Genomic DNA, 19086 nt, shown 5'->3' with positions numbered 1-19086 from the left:
ATTTAAGTATGAAAACTTACCTCTTGGAGCTACAAGATTCAGAGTGTGAAGAGTTTTTTGGAGGAATTAAATATTTTTACATATGGAAATTACACATCTTACTTGTCTTTTGTCCAGCAAGGTGCAAGTCAGTTGATATGTTACCCTTTTACCTGTTGAGGTTGTGGTATAATCTGGAAAGCGATTACCATAATAGAGTCCATTTAAGCAAAACTTCCAAAGCAGAAAATAATAATGGAACAAGCATTAAGCCAAAGTCTGTGCTTAGATCTATGAGTTTTTGTTTCAGGATTAGATGGATTTGTGAAACTCCTTTTACTATGTGCATATAAAACATGAGAAACATTCGCATTTGTATATATAAATTATTTTTGCTCTCAAGGCTTACTTTTGCCTATATATTGGCAGCATCTTTACCTGGTTCTCATCTTCCAATGTTTACAACCTATGTAATGTATGTAATGTATTGGGCTTTATTTCTTAAATAGAAGAGGATATTGAACAAGATTGAGAAATTTCAGTATTTTCATTTTAACCTGACAACCTTAATTTCTTGGGCTGTAAAAGCTGTTCAATGACAATGATGAGACTTGCGTATTTTATTTTGTATGTGTGGTAAAATATACATAGCATGAGATTTGTCATTTTAAAATCAACAGTTCAGTGGCTTTAAGTACATTCACATTGTTGTACAACTATCACCACCATCCATCTCCAGAACTTTTTCATCTTCTTAAACCGATATTCATATCCATTGAACCCTAACTCCCCATTTCCCCTCTCCCAGCCTCCTCGCAACCAGCCTTCTACTTTCTGTCTCTGTGAGTTTGACCACGCTGGGTACCTCATATAAATGGAATCTTGTGGTATTTCTCCTTTAGTGACTGGCTTAGTTCACTTAGCACAGAGTTCATCCATGTTGTAGCATGTATCAGAATTTCCTTCCTTTTTAAGGCTGAATAATATTCCAATGTATGTATGTACCACATTTTGTTTATCGTTTATCCATCAATGGATATTTGGGTTGCTTCCATCTTCTGGCGACCGTGACTAGTGCTGTTATGAACACTGGTGTGGCATGCTTTTAAAACAGGCAGTGAGATGCATAAAACTGTAGGTATTTTTAAATGCTAACAATTGTTAATAGCACTATCCTACAAGTTTAATTGCCTGTAACTATTTGAAAAGCATGAGAGGTTGAATAGGCTTGACCTTTGGGTGATAAGGAATGTAGTTCTTAGGAACAGGGCTGGACCAAGCACCAGCAAAGAAATTGACCGTTTGTGCTTCACTGGGTGGGCGGGGGGAGAAGGAGCCAGGGCTGGGAGTGCGTGGTCGGGTCTGAAACAGGAGTGTGGAGGTGATGCCTTCAGAGGTGCCCCCGACAGAACCAGGAATGTGGAGCAGGCCCTTCAGGGCCACAGGATGAGCCTGGCAGCCGGGGGTCAGCAAATGTGGGTCAGGGTCAAAGTGTGAGGGTGGAGAGGGGCTTGGTGCCTGCAGCGCTAGGCTGAACAGAACTAGAGTTCTTCGCCACCAGAAAAAGCAACAGGAATCACCAAGTCAGTGTCAGGCTACCGATGCCCCATCATTCCGATTCACAGATTGCATTGTAGAAAGCCTCTATTTCCAGTTTATGGAAAGTAGGATCCCAAATTAAATCTATTCCCCTGTGTAAAGAAGAAGTGAAGAGCTCTCTTTATATTGAATGGGACAAATATCACACGCGGAGTACTGACCCAAACCCCTGGGCTTAGGCCGGCCTTCCCAAAGGTCATAGACACAGGAATAAAGGCAAGGCCACAGAAGTCTGCCAAGTGCAGGGAGAACTTACACCTGTTTTTGAAAGAAGAAAGGAGTGGACTTCTCAAAGCCTATAAGCCTACCAGGTTTTTTCTTTTGTACAGAAAAATTGCAATTTCTAGGCGATTTTTGCTTGTCACTGCGTGTGTATTTATTTGAATAGCAAAGAGAGTTCAGTCATTACAAGAGGAGTTTTCAAACTTCCAGTATCAAAAGAAATTGTCCCCAGAGCAGTTTGAAAAGGCATTGGGTTAGCATATAAGCCATATATCGAAAAGGTGGAAAGGTAAGTCAGTGTGTTTATTGCCATTTTCACAAAATATTCAGTTACCTCTTTTTTCTTTTACATTAACTGAGATTTCATTAAATTTTATGATTGTAGTCTAAGTTCACAGCACCTGTTCTGAAGTTATGTTTCACAGTCTCTTTTTGTCTTTCAGATTTTTTGTTTAAATTCTTGGTTATTGGGAACGCAGGCACCGGCAAGTCTTGCTTGCTTCATCAGTTTATTGAAAAAAAATGTAAGTGACGTCACATGGTCGGCGCTTCCTGCACGTCTTCTCCCGAGGGCGCGCTCTTGTGCAGATTTGTTTAGGACAAAACTTCCGAATATGTTTTCAGGGAAAATGTCATAGTTTAAAAATATTTTTAAAGGACATAAAATGTTTATGTTATTAAACGTTTAGTAATCTGATTTTTTATTTAGCGTTTCAGTTTCGTAGTGGGTCATTGTTCATTATGTAGTGAATTGTCCTGTACATTTTCCAGATACTAAAATACAGTATGGTGCTGTGGAATTCTGTTTCCTGGCAGGAGTGGCCCGAGAACCCTAGTTGTGCATTTTGGATAAGATAGCATTTGGTCCCCAGCGGCCTTGTATTGTGCTTAAGGCAGCTATTGTCATCAGTCCTGTTTTACAGGTAAATAAACAGAGGTTTACAGGACTTGGTGTGTGCACTCGGGATGGTCACCTAGTAACGGTGCATGTTAGACTCAAACCCAGGCCTTTCGACCACAGAAAATATCTTGTGCCGTTGACTCGCCCTGTGTTGGTGAGAGAGGTTGAATTTTGTATTCCAAGCTACTGTAAAAGACGGTAGGTTTGAAAGGCCCTTAAAATAAGCCGTGCTTATATAGTAATGGAAAGGATTGTGGAGAATGACCTACCTGTCTATCTAGAGGTAGTCAGGTGAAGGCCCGAACACAGAAAATTAATCTCACTTAATGAAGTGCCTCTTAAGTAAGAATGCGTGAGATGCATTAGGTGGCGGGCGGTGGAGACAGAGGCAGCAAAGGGTGTCCTGGGAAAGAGCTCTGAAGAATAAGATTCTAGAAGTGTTTTCTGCTGCTTCCATTTCCATCGACCAGGAGCTTGTTGGAACCTTCATGTAGTGACACGGACCCAGCGTGGCTCAGTCCCTCTTGAATTTGACAGGCGTTCACCCGCTGGGCGGCCTGGGGTTCTGTATGAGTTACCCAGACTTTGCATTGTTCCATCTCAGAAGAGGGGACGCTGGGCCAGGTGCCCGGCCTCAGCGGACGCTCTCCCTTCACATCCTCCCCTCACGCCTCACGACCACAGTAATGATGTAACGAGGCTTCACTGTATTGCTCTCGTAGCTGTGTCTTAATCAGGATGCCCTTGGCCTTTCGTTACTGCCTTTGAAGGCTTTTCCTGCCAGGCTGGCCCAGTAGCTGGACACCAGCGGATGTCCACGCCGGTCTGCACTGTCTGGGCCCGAGACAAGCTGCTGGAATCAGACCCTTTCCTCCCCCAGGCCCCCAGGGAGCAATGAACACAGCTGTCGGATGGCGCCCTGGTTTCTGGTACAATTAAATTTTATCCTACAGTTATAAAATATAAACCAGTCAATGGACTGTGTAGCCAGGATATTTGTTTTTTCTTTTCCTTTCACATCACAGAAATTTTCTTTTATAAGACAGCTTATTCCAGTTGGGTTTAGCAAACTACTTACTTTGCCAACCTCCCTGCCCATTCAGACAGTATTGATTTCTCCAGCAAATTCATTCCAAATGATTGCCACACACAATACTCGAGTTCATGAAACTCAACAGCTGTAACATGCATAGAGGTCTTGGTTTGGGGTGTGTTTGTTCTGAGTTTTTTACTCTATCTTTTCCTCTTTTTCCCTTAATCTTTGGTGAGCATCAAGTTTCTTTCTTGGGCTACGGTGCTTTTCCTTCCCTTTACTTTTATTTCTTTAGAATGTTTGTCCGAATAGTTGAAACTATCGTTGGCCAAGTTGCAGTCTGTCACTGGGCAGTAAGCCCTCCAAGATGGTACCCAGTATTTTGTGCAGTTGCCAGTCATGAGAACCTTAGCGGTGGTCAGGTAGATATGGTCTTATATGGCGTGGCCACCAAGCCTCAGCTTTAAATATATGGCTTGTTTAGGTGTTTTGAGAAAAAGCTTTATTGTCTCTTTGAGAACAGGAACTGTGTGTATTCTGTTTAAAACAGTGAGTGCTTATTATCATCTGACTGTTGGGGAAATGAATGGCGACAGTAAATTACATTTTCCATTGACAGAAAGAACTCTTGATTTTAATGTTACTTGTATAAATCTATAAGCCTGTTTCCCTAATGTTCTAAAATTAAATTTCTTTTTCTTTTTCAGTCAAAGATGACTCAAATCACACAATAGGAGTGGAATTTGGCTCAAAGATAATAAATGTTGGTGGTAAATATGTAAAGTTACAGATATGGGACACAGCAGGCCAAGAACGATTCAGGTAGCTTTTTCTCTAACTTAATAAAAATATTTGAAAATTGGGTTTGAAATAATCAATTATATTCTCTTAATGTACGTGGTCCCCTCCTCCCTCCCCCACCCTCACAGATTTTAGAAAGTTCACCTCTGGAAGCTTTAAGACAAGCTAAAAGTCAGTTTTTCTCCACACAGCATTGATTTACAAAAGAATACATTAGAATCTCTTCCGAGTGCACACGGCCTAATTTGGAGGCTAATTTATTCTTTGGGACCTAGTGGTACATTTAGGAGGTCGTGGCATTGCATATTCCACAATTTACTTTTAGATTAAAACCAAGGCAAAGTAGTAGCACAGACAATTTTTCTCTATATTTCACTTTAAAAGGAGAATTTTTTAAAACCTCTTTGGGGGTTGGTTTTGCTTTACATTAAAACATTCCACAGAATATTCTCTACTCAGCACTTGCATTACACTGAAGTCATAATCGACGTTTAGAATGATGACCGAAGTCCACAGCAGATAGGTTCCATGTTTGATATTCTGTAACTACTAAAGCAGGAAAGTAGATTAATATTTTAGTTATGTTTTTTTGAATAGATACAGAAAGTCAAACAGAACAGATATTCACAGTTTCAAAATTCAGTTAAATAAAACTCAGTCCCAGTGCAAGCATTTCACTTAAAGTCAGGTATAATATTTTAAATGCTGAATAATTGTTTGCTTCGAAAGTATCATAACTAGACTTCAGACAATATTACTATAAAGCTGTAGTAATCAGAACATCGTGGTATGACTTCCCTGGTGGCGCAGTGGTTAAGAATCTGCCTGCCAATGCGGGGGACATGGGTTCGATCCCTGGTCTGGCAAGATCCCATATGCTGCGGAGCAACTAAGCCCATGCGCCACCAACTACTGAGCCTGTGTTCTAGAGCCTGCGAGCCACAACTACTGAGCCCACGTGCTGCAACTCCTGAAGCCTGCACGCCTAGAGCCTGTGTTCTGCCACAAGAGAAGCCACTGCAATGAGAAGCCCGCACACCACAACGAAGAGTAGCCCCCGCTTGCCGCAACTACAGAAGGCCCACGTGCAGCAACGAAGACCCAACGCAGCCAAAAATAAATAAATATATAAATTTATTTTTAAAAAAAAAGAAAGTACCTTGGACAGACTTAGAAGAACTTTCTTATTTAAAAAAAAAATACAGCGTGGTACTGGCAGAAAAATGGACATATGGGTGAGTGGAACAGAATAGAGAGCCCAGAAATAAACCCACACACCGATGGTCAATTAATCTTCCACAGAGGAGGCAAGAATATACAATGGAGAAAAGAGAGTCTCTTCGATAAGTGGTGCTGGGAAAACTGGACAGCTACATGTAAAAGAATGAAATTAGAACACTCCCTAACGCCATACACAAAAATGAACTCAAAATGGATTGAAGACCTAAATGTAAGACCAGGTACTGTAAAACTCCTGCAGGAAAAGCAGAGGCAGAACGCTCATTGACATAAATCGCAGCAATATCTATTTTGATCTGTCTCCTTGAATAATGAAAATAAAAGCAAAAATAAACAAATGAGACCTAATTAAACTTAAAAGCTTTTGCGCAGCAAAGGAAACCATAAACAAGACAAAAAGACCACCCTCAGAATGGGAGAAAATATTTGCAAACGAACCAACTGACAAAGGATTAATCTCCAAAATATACAAACAGCTCATACAGCTCCATATCAAAAAAAAACAAACAACCCAATCAAATAAATCAGAACTACAGTGAGGTACCACCTCACACTGGTCAGAATGGCCAACATCAAAAAGTCCACAAACAATAAATGCTGTAGAGGGTGTGGAGAAAAGGGAACCCCTCCTATGCTGTTGGTGAGAATGTAAGTTGATGCAGCCACTATGGAGAACAGTATGGAGGTTCCTCTAAAAACTAAAAGAGGCCCAGCCGAGGGCAGGGATGAGTGAGGCAAGGACTGGAAAGACAGAAATTAAGTGAAAGTCTGCTGACCCTCACCCTCTTCCCCCACCTCTTCCTTAGCTGCTGGCAGCCAGGTGTGTATGTCTCAGGCAGGAGAAACGATTCTTATCTGCAGAAAAATAGCCCCAAAGAAAAGGCTTAAAGATACTAACATTTTGGTTTCCCCAATGAAATAGCCCAATTTCTGTCCAGCTGCCTCACAGTGAATAGCCCACACATAAAGAGCATCTTTTAGAGTTTGGCATTCCTTGTTCTTGAATATAAATGATCAACCAAGAATCACCAGACACTTGATGAAGGTTTTTAAGATAAGAGAAAGAGCCCAAAATAAAGAAAATAGAAAGTTTCAGGGAATAGACAAAAACTAAAACTACAGTATCCTCACAAATAAGAGTAGATATTGCATTCAGGGAATAAGAACAAAATTATAATTTAAAAAGAGCAATTAATATATTAAATAGAGTAGTGCTCTTCCAGAAAGTTAAACAGTAAACTTGAGATGAGAAAGGGAAGAGACAACATAAAAAATCATACAGAGTTAGTCCAGGAAGCTTAAGGCCTGACCAGTTAAGCCTTCCCGAAGACAGAAACAGTAAAAGAAACAATTGAAGAAAATTTTCCACTAGGGGAATGAGACTCTGTAAGATTCCACCTAACACCAAACACAGATGAGGGGGGAAAATCCAGACCAGGGTCTGCCACGTAAAATTTCAGAACACCAGGGATGAAGTGAAGATACCAAAAGGTTCCAAGAGGGGAAAGCAAATCACATATCAAGAATCGAAAATGAGAATTGCACTGGACTATCCAGCAGCAACGCTTGGAAGCTAGAAGGTAATTAAATCCTTGCCTTCAGAACTCAACGTGAAAAATGTTTTTTCCAACCTAAAATTCTAAACTCAGCCAAACTATCCATTAAGTGTGAGAATAAAATCAAAATACCTTCAGTTATACAAGCATGGAGGGAAACAAAGGTTGTCTTTCATATATTCTCTCTTAGAAACTTCAGGAGGATATACTTCACCAGCACAAGGGAGGAACCAAGAGAGGAAGGTGGAGCCACCGGGGCCCCAGCCTGGGGAACAGGGAGGTGGCGGGAGCTGTCTGAGCCCCGTTTCTTAGGGCTCCTTCGGGAGGTTCCAGTCTGTAGGCACGATCGATTAGATCACTGACCATTGGGGGTTGAACTTGAGCCCCCGTCCCTGAGCACCAGGGCCTTGTAGGCCTCGAGGAGGACCTGGAGGATGGACTGAGGGACACGGGTGACAGAGGGGACCACGTGGCAGGGGTCCAGGCAGAGCTGGTGGTTCGGATCAGGACGGTGCTGGTGAAGGTGTAGAGACGTGCACGGTACAGGACCTGACCGGTTGGTGAGACGGGTCCTGACTGATGCGTCCACTGTGGGACACGTTGCGTCACACCACTTTGTGATGGGCACAGAGTGGGTGGAGAGATTTCTGGCTGTGTAAACGGAGTGGGTGGTGGGGCCCCCTCCAGGAGGGGCCTGTAGGCCGGGAGCCGAAGAGTTCTGCCTGACATGTTGACTGTGACGCGTGCATCGTGGTCACACGGAGTTGCTGGGCTAGCGCATGGCTCTTACGGAAGAAGTCTGAGCTGAGGATTAAACCAGAGTTGAGAGTGTTGGTAGAAAAGAGAGCCCAGGACCCAGCCTTGGGGAAGGAGCTCCAGGACCAACGGGGCAGATTCAGAGGAATGGTCCAGAGTAGCTGGTGTGAGAGGAGACGGGAGGGAGTGGGGCTGCGGCCTGGGGGGAGGGGGAGGGGTCCAGGCAGCCGGGGAGGGCAGGTGCCGCGGGGTCGGTGGAGCTGCTGTGTCCACGGAGCAGGAGGAGGCGGTGCTGGCGAAGCAGCTCCTGGGAAGTTTGGGTGCGGGAGGAGCCCACGATGGGACGGTAGCGGGAGCCTGGTTCTCGTCCAGGACGGGAGGTGCCGGAGGAGCACACTGTATTCTGCTAGTGGGAAAATCTGCCACACGGGGAGAGAGTCGAGATGCAGGAGGGGAAGTGTGTTACTGCAGGAGAAATCCTGGAGCTTGTGGGGACGGGCGAGAGGCGCTAGGGTGGGGGCTCACTGAAGACAGGTGAGGCCGCGGGGGCGCGAGCGCGGGCAGCGCGGCCGGGCGTCGGGGGCGCAGCCGCGCGCTGCCCCGCGTCCACAGGAAGGCACGGGCCCCGAGCAAGCAGAGGGGCTGCCGGGGGCTCCGTGCCCTGTGACTCTGTGATGCCCCCTTTCTGCCCCTCCCCCGACGTTCTCAAAGGCACCCTCAGTTGTGCGGGGCAGCCTCACGCCCTGCAGGGAGGATCACACTCATCCCAGCCTCGTGTCCCCACCTCCCCGTCGCTCCTGTGACACGATTTCAGGCAGGACAGCCCTTCGTGCCCATGTTCAGATAACTTTGAATCATTTCTCTGTAAAGCCACCTCTGTCCCCATGTTGTGGTTTCCAAGGCAAAAATGGGTGTTTTGTGTGGGAAGATGGTGCTCAGGGGTACGGGCTCTGCGTGGTGGAAAGTGAAAGCCTGTAACTCTTCCAGGTCTGTGACGAGAAGCTACTACAGGGGTGCGGCAGGGGCGCTGCTCGTCTATGACATCACCAGGTAATGACACCCCTCCCCGGCCTGTGCTCCCCGAGGTCCGAGCCTCCCCGCGGGTGTGCTGGGCACATCGGTGGCAGGGCTGTGGGTCGGGAAGCCCCTCAGCCCTTTCCCTGGGGGTCTTGGGGGTTTTCGAAGCAGCCCCTTCCACCACTTTACCATGTAAAGCAGCGTGTTCCCAAGCTTCAGATAGATAAGCATCCCCAGTGTCATTATGTTTCTTAACATGATGTTTTGATACTTTTCTTAAGGTTTGCAAAGTGAAGCTTTGCGTGTGGTAAATTATTAGAAGTAACGGACCTCCATCAAGCACAGGCTCTAGGCTGGGATGGCCTGGGTTCAAATCCCAGTTCCCATCACCAGCGGTCTGAGTCCTCCGGCGAGGTGCTCCACCGTCTGGACTTTAGTTTCCTTGTCTGTTCCATGGAGTCATGACCACGTAATACTCGCGAGGTTGTTTGGTGGTTGATTTGGTTCATACAGAGCTCTTGGCCCATCATAAGGATCTGAGTGCACTGTCCTGCGTGTAGCTATCACCCAGGTATCACAATTAAATTTAAAATTCAGTTCCTTGCTCAGTCCTTAGAATATACGAGGATTTTATCCTTAGATAGATGAGGGCTGAAAACAGTCCTGAAGGTGGATGCACCTGATCAAGTCCCGGCCCTGCCACTGGCTGCTTGTGTGACTTTGGACAACTTAGTCTCTCTGGGCCTCAGGTTTCTTGTGGAAACAGGAGATAAAGAGTCTGTGTCACAGAGTCCTTAGAATCAGTGTGTTAAATTCCCGTGAAGCAAAGTACCAGCGTGTCACACGGATCCATTGAGTGGCAGCAGTTAGCCTTAGGTCTTGCTCACGTGTTGCATGAACCAAGAGCCCAGTAAATACTGCACCCTGCTTGGGCAAACAACAGACAGCAAGCTGTCTGACTTGCTGCCTCATTTTCATGGAAACAAGATGAAATGCACCCTGTGGGTGTGGTGTACACCTGGGGCATCCAGGTCATCTGAGTTACCTTAAAGGTTGTGGGCATTGCCCTGTGTGTGTCGAAGCGCTGTGAGTGGTGTGAGTGACTGGAAAGAGTTGCTAGCTTTATAAAATACATGTACTGTTTTCACAATCTTATATTACGCAGCCGAGAAACCTACAATGCGCTTACTAATTGGTTAACAGATGCCAGAATGCTCGCGAGTCAGAGCATCGTCATCATTCTCTGTGGGAACAAGAAGGACCTGGACGCCGATCGGGAGGTCACCTTCCTAGAAGCCTCCCGCTTTGCTCAGGAAAATGGCAAGTGGCCTTTCACCTGTCACACCTGCTGGAGGTTTCAGATGCAGCTGTAGTTAGGAAGTGTGGAACTTCCTATTGTTTTTACTGTACATTAGACTCATTTAGCATGGTTTCACCCTACTGCATTCTGCCTACGAAGGTTACTATGATGAGGGACTTCCCTGGTGGTCCAGCGGTTCAGACTCTGTGCTTCCACTGCAGGGGGCGCAGGTTCGATCCCTGGTCGGGGAACTGAGATCCCGCATGCCCCGTGGTGTGGCCAAAAAAAAAAAAAAAGGTTACTATGATGATAAAAGCTAATCTCTTAGCATTCTGTGGTGACTTTTCAGTCTAGGATCTTTGAATATCACAGGTCTTGGTTTAAAGTGAAATTTATAACAGTCTTTAAAGTCCCTAATCAGATGATGTCATCTTTTATAAAATGTAATTTGAAGCTAAGTTAGTGAAATATTAGATGTAAATAGAAAGGGAAGCAGTAGAAGACATACTGGACTAATTGGCCTTATTTCACTTACATTAAATTTAAGTCATTTGGCTAAAGATGCCTTTGAAACTTCTCTGAATTTCCATATAGAATACATAAGGATGACACATAAAATTAACGGTTGCTTATAGACGGCTGAATGAGAAGAATTCAGACATTTTAAAATAACTTTAATTTTTAGAAGCAATCAATAACTAAAATATCCTAATATCAACTTCCAGTTGGACTCCAGGACTACCAACTTACACTCTCACAAACGAACAGGTTTTCTGCTAAGAAAATAAACATGCGATAAAAACATACGCCTTCATGAGTTTGTAAAGAAGCTGTTTAGAAATATGCACGCTTAGAATGTTAAAGCTCAAAAGGAATTTATCTGTCATTTAAATGAAACTCATCTTTACAAGGAAGGAAACAAGGGTCTGGAGAGGTTGTGGTTTGCTCACAGAAGCAAGGAGAGCACCCTTCTGCCGCATGAGTCACCAGCTGTGAATGAGAAGAGGGCTCGTTCGTGTAAGATCCCCCCACTGTCAGGGCGGCACACCAAATGTCAGCACTTGTAGGTTGTATTTGTGGTGACGTGAAGACTATCGGAAAGGCAATTGCTACTTTGTCTTATATGAACAGCTGGGTGCCTTCAGCCAGCCTGCTTCCTTACCAGCATCCTGCTTGCTTAGTTTCTTCAACACATTTAAGTGCTAGCACAAAATACTAGTTACTTTTCATAAAAAGTTAGATTTCTTCTAATATTTAAAAAAATATCTTGACATTTATTGATTTCATATTTGCAGAAATACCTGGCTTTAAGTACTAAATTCTATTTCGTCTGCTATTCTAAGAGTGTACTAAGCTGGCAGTTATGAATTGAATCATTGTGATTGTCTTCTAAATATGGCTTCGTGTTTTGTTTGATGTCGATTTTAGAACTGATGTTTCTGGAAACGAGCGCACTAACCGGGGAGAACGTGGAAGAGGCCTTTGTACAGTGTGCGAGAAAAATACTTAACAAAATTGAATCAGGTAAAAGGCTTTCCATTAATAAACTTTCCTTTAGCATAGTTTCCTCTCTAGCTCAATAGTGTCACTTTTCAGTACTTCCAGGAGTGATTTGGTCAGAGTGGCCTCTCTCCCCCTGCCGACCTGCAGTCGCCACTCACGGGCTTGAAGGTCTTGTCCGCGGCTGAGGTGGGAGCCCACGCCTCCTTCACAGCCACCTCCTTGGCCCCAGTGATGGAAGGGACAGAGTCAGGGTGTCAGGGCGTGTTTGCTTTTAGAACCACAGCCTTTGTTGGAGCCATCACTTCAGGAAGAACGGACCTTTGTCCGCGCTCCGTCAGCACCTCGGACTCTGCTGGGCCAGCGGTCATGTGTGGTGGAGAGGCACCAGCCGTGTGGCTTGACGTGATTTATGGGCACCTCGCGGGGTGCCGCTGGTTGAGATCAGGCATCGGGGAGAATTTACTCCCGAAGCTCACTGAGCGTGCCTCAGTAGTAACCTGTCTCATCATTGTTCTGTTTGTCGCTTCAGTGAAAATAAATTTACAAGACCCCTAATTTAGGCAGCTGACAAACTAATATGTAGTTGCCATTTATTAGAGTTACTTTTTATTTAAATATCACCAAAATTATATGTGGACATTCAGTTTTTAATTGATTCATTCAAATATCTGAATGCCTATTCTTTGTCAGGTGCTAGGATACAGAAATAAATTAATCACAACCCTTGCCCTCAAGAAACTGTCTTTCATGGGAAGCAGTCAAAAGATAATTATAATACGGTGTGGTCGATACAGTAACTGAGAAGCACACAGGATCTTGGGGCACACGAAGAAGGAGAACCTACCTGTTTAGGAGGTGATATCAGGAGGGGCTTCCAGGAGGAGGTGCCGACTGAGCTCAGGCTGTCAAATGTGAGGAGGAGGAGGCGGGCAGGGGAGTGGGGAGGAGGGGAGGCCAGCAGGGACAGCACGAGTGGAGACTGGGGGAGAAGTTGAAGTTACTAGAACAGAAGGACCACAGCGGGGAATGGCAGGAGAGAAGGCTGAGGAGAGGCAGCAGCCAGCCCAGGGATCGTGATCCGGGATCTAGAACTTTACCCTGTGGTGACCGAGTCTCCACCCTGCCTGTATGCTAGAGTCTCCTGGGATGCATAAAAGTTTGAATCCCAAGACCCACCTCTAGAGATGCTGAATTAAGCCCTCAGCATCAGGTTTTAAAAAGCTCTCTCGTGTGATTAATTCTGATGTTCGTCCAAGATTGAGGACCACTGCGGTAGGAGTGAGTGGCCATTCAGGGGCGGGGGCAGTGAATGATGTGGTCAGATTGCGGCTGGAGGCAAATCCTGTGTGTGTGGGTGGTCACATCAGGGACATACTGAAGGGAGCCCAGGGCCGATGGCCAGGATAGCAACTAAGGCATGTTTGAGTAATCCGAAAAAAAGATGCCTGATTAAAGCTTTATCGAGGATGTGGAAGCGGAGATGAAGAGACATAGGTGAATCCAAGAAACGTTTTGGCAGTGGCGTCGTGACTCAGATGCTAAATAGCAGGGCAGGGCCATTGACTCTGGGGAGGGGGCTGAAGAGGTGGGGTCAGGAAGGGAGGGGGAGCCGAGGGTAACTCGACGTCACAGCCGGGTAACTCGGTGACCCAGAGGGTCATGGCAGAGCCAGAGGGTAAGCCGGTTCAAGGGAAGCAAGATGGTTCTGTTGTGGAGTGTTCACTGGGCAGCGTCACTGGAACTAACAGGAGGAGGCATCCAGGAAGCTGTGGCGAGAATTCCTGGCTGGCAGCGTCTGCTTGGGAGCCATCCATCTGCAGGAGCAGTGGCAACTCTGGAAGGAACGAGATCATTCAGCGATCGGTGGAGAGTGGGCAGGGCAGTGGCCCAGAGCGAAGCCCTGGAGACCAGAGGATGAGCAAGAGAAGGAGGGGAAAAGGCAGAGGTATATGAAGAGACCCGGGAACGTGGGTATCACTTTAGCCGAGGTTCAGCCAAAGGGTTGTTCATTATCAAATGCATCAAAGGAAAGTCTCATAAGCTAAGACTTGAGCTGAAAAGTATCCCGTGGGGCGGGCAGTAGGAAGTCACCGGTCATCTTTACCAGCAGAATGACAAAGGGAGAAGACAGGGAGCATCTGAGCACAGAGAGGAGGAGAGGAAGCAGAGCCTGGGCGCCTCCCTGGAGGAGGGTTAATTTAATGAGAGGTTTCAGCAACAGAAGAAGTCTTAGCACCTGTAAATGACGCGAGAGAAGAGAGGAAGGTGGAGGGGAGCGGACGGAGAAGGTAGGGGCGGGTGAGGTAGTGGGAGAGCGTCAGGGTCCCAGACCGAGGGCTGGTCTCAGCAGGAAGAGGGCCGCTTCACCCTTCTGTGGTCTTTTGATCTGAAAACAGCAAAAAAAAGTTACTCAACCTGGTACAGAACTGTTATTTTTAAAGACGAGAGCATAAATACTTATCATTAAAATTGGTGTGATGTTGAGTATTAGCAAGCCCAACATGAGCTTTTATTTAGATTACCTTCCCCCTTTGGTATCCACCCATGAATACAGTGTGTGTGAGTTAATTCATATAAAGCTTTCAGGATCTTTTTCTTCTGAGATCATCCAAATCATAGTTACATCAGATGAAAAACAATAAGGATGTGTTAGAATTCTCCAGCAGTACTTTTTTTTTTTTAGATTTTATTGAAGTATAGTTGATTTACAATGTTGTGTTAATTTCTGCTGTACAGCAAAGTGATTCAGTTATACATATATATATGTATTTTCATATTCTTTTCCATTATGGTTTGTCACAGGATATTGAATATAGTTCCCTGTCCCCCAGTAGGACCTTGTTGTTTATCCATTTCAGCAGTACTTTTTAATTTTAGTTTTCTAAAGAGGCAGTACATTCGTATGGTTCAAAAACCATTATTTTCTCCCCTCCTTTTTACACAAAAGTTAGCGTACTATGAACTCTGCACTTACTATACCTACCGGTGATGACAAATCAGTATTTAGAGACTTCCATATACATATATATGCTAATGTACGTATACACACATAGTGCGTGTGTGTGTGTAGTGTTCAATTTTGTGTATTGCCATAATTTATTTAACCAGTCTACTTTGGACATTTGAGTTGTTGCCAGTATTTAGCTGTAACAAAACATGTTGCAGTAAATAACCTTTTGTATATCATTTCACATGTGTGTGAGTGTATGTATAGGATAAATTCCCAGAAGTGGATTTGCTGCGTCAAAGAACACAAGCATTTGGAATTTAGGTAGAGGCTGTCAAATTCCTCCATCGGGGTTGTAGCAGTTTATCATCCCACTAGTAGTGAATGAAGGTGTTTATTTCACTAAAGCCACACCCACAGGGTGTGTTATCATACGTGGGTTTTTACCAGTCTCATAAGTGAAAAATGGTATCTTTGTGGTTTAATTTTAAGTTAAATCTTTGTAGACATAATATATTCACATAATTCCAAATTCAGAAAGTGCAGAAGAAGATACAGTGAGTCACCCTCTGTTACCCCGTCTCCTGTCCCCTAGCTATCTAGAGCTCTTTCTTGAAGTCAACCATTATTACCAGTTCTTCATGTATCCGTCCAAAGAGGTTTTTATGCCCATACAAGCAAACGTGCGTATTTTTTCCTCTTTATTCAAAATTGTGTTGTATATGCACTGTGTTCTGCACTTTGCTTTTTTCACTTAATATATTGTGGGGATCACAGAAGCATGAAAACTTTTTCTAAAGACTTGCTTGGTCCTCAGGTGAGCTGGACCCAGAAAGAATGGGCTCAGGGATTCAGTATGGAGATGCTGCCTTGAGACAGCTGCGGTCTCCACGCCGCGCACAGGCCCCGAGCGCGCAGGAGTGTGGCTGCTGAAGCAGCGCGGGTACACAGGTAGGTGCCTGCGTCGTGGCGGCCCCACCGCCCTCGGCCTCGCCCCTGGTTTGCTACCCAGAGCCCCGTGCAGGCTCAGAGGTGGAGGCTCTCACTGCTTTTTGCAGCTACGTTATGAAAAGGAGAGGGGATTGCATATTTCAAAGTTAGAGATTCTCAGCAGTGAGAACCTCTGCTCACACATTCCTCTCAAGCTCACGTGGAACACTCACCAAAACAGACCACATCCTGGACCATAACACACACCTGAACACATTTAAAAGAATAGAAATCATCCAGTGTCTGCTCTCAGACCACAGTGGAATTAAACTAGAAATCAGTAACAGAAAGATAACTGGAAAATCCAAAATACGCGGGGATTAAACAGCACACTTCTAAATAACACATGAGCGAAAGAAGAAATCTCAAGAGAAATTTAAGAATATTTTGAACTAAATGAAAAAACACAACTTATCAAAATTTGGGAAGATTCAACACAAACAGTACTTAGAGTGAAATTTATAGCATTAAATGCATGTATTAGAAAAGAAGAAAGGTCTAAATACCATCATATAAGTGTCCACCATAGAAAACCAGAAAAAGAAGAGCAAATTAAAGCCAGAGTCGGCAGAAGAAAAGAAATAATAAAAATTAGAGCAGGAAATCAGTAGAGAAAAATCAACGAAACCAAAGCTGGTTCCTTGAAAAAGACCAGTAAAATCAGTGACTCTAGCCAGGCTAAGGGGAAAAAAAAAAAAAATATATATATATATATATATATATGTATATATATATATAAATTACTAATATCAGAAATGAAAGCGGGGACATCACTGCAGATTCTGTGGACATTAAAAGGATAATAAAGGAATGCTATGAACAACTCTATGCCCACAAATTTGATAACCTACATGAAATAAACCAATTCTATCAAAGACACAATTTGCCAAAACTTATACAAGAACAAATACACAATCTGAATAGGCCTATATCTATTACAGAAATTGAACCAATAATTAATAATCTTCCAAAACAGAAAGCACCAGGCCCACACGGGTTCATTGGTGAATTCCACCAAACATTTAAGGAAGAAACTATACCAATTCTCTTCAGTCTCTTTCACAGAAAAGCAGACAGAACACTTCCCAACTCATTCTATGAGGCCAGCATTACCCTAATTCCAAAACCAGACAAAGACATTACAAGAAAAGAAAACTACACACTAGTATCTCCTGTGAACATAGATGCAAAAATTCTCAACAAAATGTTAGATTGAATCCACCAATGTATAAAAAGAATTACATCCTTCCAAGTGGGATTTATCCCAGGTATGCAAGGCTGGTTCAACATTCCAAAATCAATTAATGTAATCGTCACATCAACAGGGAACAAAAATCACATGATTTCATCAAGAGATGCAGAAAAATCATTTGACAAAATCCAATATCCATTCACAATGAAAGCTCTCAGTAAAGTAGGAGTAGAGGGGAATCTCCTCAACTTAATAAAGAAAATCTACCCAAAACCTACTCCTAACATCCTGCTTAATGGTGAGAAAGTTGAAGCTTTCCTGTTAATATCAAGGCAAGGAGGTCCCCTCTCACCATCATACTGGAAGTCCTAGCTAATGCAATAAGAAAAGGAAATAAAAGGTATACAGACTGGGAAGGAAGAAATTAACTAACTTTGTTGGCTGATGATAATCTGTGTAGAAAATCCAAAAAATCCACAAACTCTATATAAATGATTATATAGCACAGTTGCAACATACAAGGTTAATATACAAAAGTCCATCACTTTTCTCTATACCAGCAATGAACAAGTGCAATTCGAAATGAAAAACACAATACCATTTCCGTTAGCATCCCCCCAAAAAGGAAATAGTTAGGTAGAACTCTAACAACATCTGTATGAGGAAAACCAAACTGATTCTGCAGTTTATGTGGAGAAGAGACAAAAGACCCATAATAGCCAACACAGTATTGAGGGAGAAGAACAAAGTTGAAGGACTGTTACTACCCAGCTTCAAAACACTATAAAGCCACAGTAGTCAAGATAGTATGGTATTGGTGAAATAATAGACAAGTAGATCAATGGGACAGAATAGAGAGCCCAGAAATACACCCACATACTGATGTTTGATAAAGGAGCAAAGGCAATACAATGGAGCAAAAATAGTCTTTTCAACAAATGGTGCTAGAACAACTGGACATCCATGCAAAAAAATGAATCTACATACCAGACCTTGTACCCGTCACAAAAATTAACTCAAAATGGATCATAGACCTAAATGTAAAATGCAAAACTATAAAACTCCTAGAAGATAAAAGAAAATGTAGATGACCTAGGGTATGGTGATGACTTTTTAGACACAGCACCAAAGACACAATCCATGAAAGAAATAATTGGTAAGCTGGACTTCATGAAAAATAAAAACTTCTGCTCTGCAAAAGACGTCAGGAGAATTAGTAGACAAGCTATAGACCAGGAGAAAATATTTGTGACACACATACCTGATAAAGGACTGTTATCCTAAATACACAAAGACCTCTTAAAACGCAACAGTAAGAAAACAAACAACCCAATTTAAAAATGGGCCAAAGACCTTAACAGACACCTCACCAAAGAAGATATCCAGATGGCAATAAGTATACGAAAACATACGCCAAATCATATGCCATCAAGGAAAAAGCAAAGTAAAACAATGAGATGTCACTACAAGCCTATTAGAATGGCCACAATCCAAGACGCTGACAACACCAAATGCTGGTGAGGACGTAGAACAATAGGAATTCTCGTTCATTGCTGGTGGGAATGCAAAATGGTGCAGCCACTTTGGAAGACAGCTTGGCATTTTCTTGTAAAACTGACCTTAGGACTTCCCTGGTGGCACAGTGCTTAAGAATCCACCTGCCAATGCAGGGGACACAGGTTCGATCCCTGGTCTAGGAAGATCCCACATGCCGCGGAGCAACTAAGCCCATGTGCCACAACTACTGAGCCCGAATGCTACAAATACTGAAGCCCGTTCTCCTAGAGCCCGTGCTCTGCAACAAGAGAAGCCACCGCAATGAGAAGCCTGTGTACTGCAACAAAGACCCAGCGCAGCCAAAAATAAAAATTAAATTTAAAAAGAAAGAGTAATGCTTAAAAATAAATAAATTAGCAAGACATGTTTATAATCAGTGTTTAAACTGTCAATCGTATAACACGTGTAAAACCATTAGATAGATAGATAGATGAAACTAAACTTACTCTTACTGTATGATCCAGCAGTCTCACTCCTTGCTATTAACCCAAGGA

The 19086-nt window shown here is 43.6% G+C and overlaps 1 protein-coding gene across 3 annotated transcripts in view; it reads left to right on the top strand.

The window, feature by feature from the left end:
• Positions 1 to 19086, top strand: part of RAB4A (RAB4A, member RAS oncogene family) — a 91192-nt gene that overhangs the window by 29943 nt on the left and 42163 nt on the right. For 2 of the 3 annotated variants that reach the window (XM_061182874.1, XM_061182864.1), the window contains exons 2-7: positions 2244 to 2324; positions 4442 to 4556; positions 9074 to 9136; positions 10269 to 10423; positions 11832 to 11927; positions 15671 to 15804. In XM_061182874.1, the coding sequence (XP_061038857.1) occupies positions 2244 to 2324; positions 4442 to 4556; positions 9074 to 9136; positions 10269 to 10423; positions 11832 to 11927; positions 15671 to 15786 (626 nt within the window). In that variant the 3' untranslated portion in view covers positions 15787 to 15804. Of the gene's footprint in view, positions 1 to 2243; positions 2325 to 4441; positions 4557 to 9073; positions 9137 to 10268; positions 10424 to 11831; positions 11928 to 15670; positions 15805 to 19086 lie in introns of those variants that run through there. The other variant, XM_061182883.1, reaches the window with a different exon arrangement.

This window comes from Eubalaena glacialis, chromosome 1 (genome assembly GCF_028564815.1).
Source record: "Eubalaena glacialis isolate mEubGla1 chromosome 1, mEubGla1.1.hap2.+ XY, whole genome shotgun sequence".
Classification (NCBI taxonomy): Eukaryota; Metazoa; Chordata; class Mammalia; order Artiodactyla; family Balaenidae; genus Eubalaena; species Eubalaena glacialis.
Note: the sequence above shows the minus strand (reverse complement) of the source record. Positions and strands in the feature narration are given on the sequence as shown.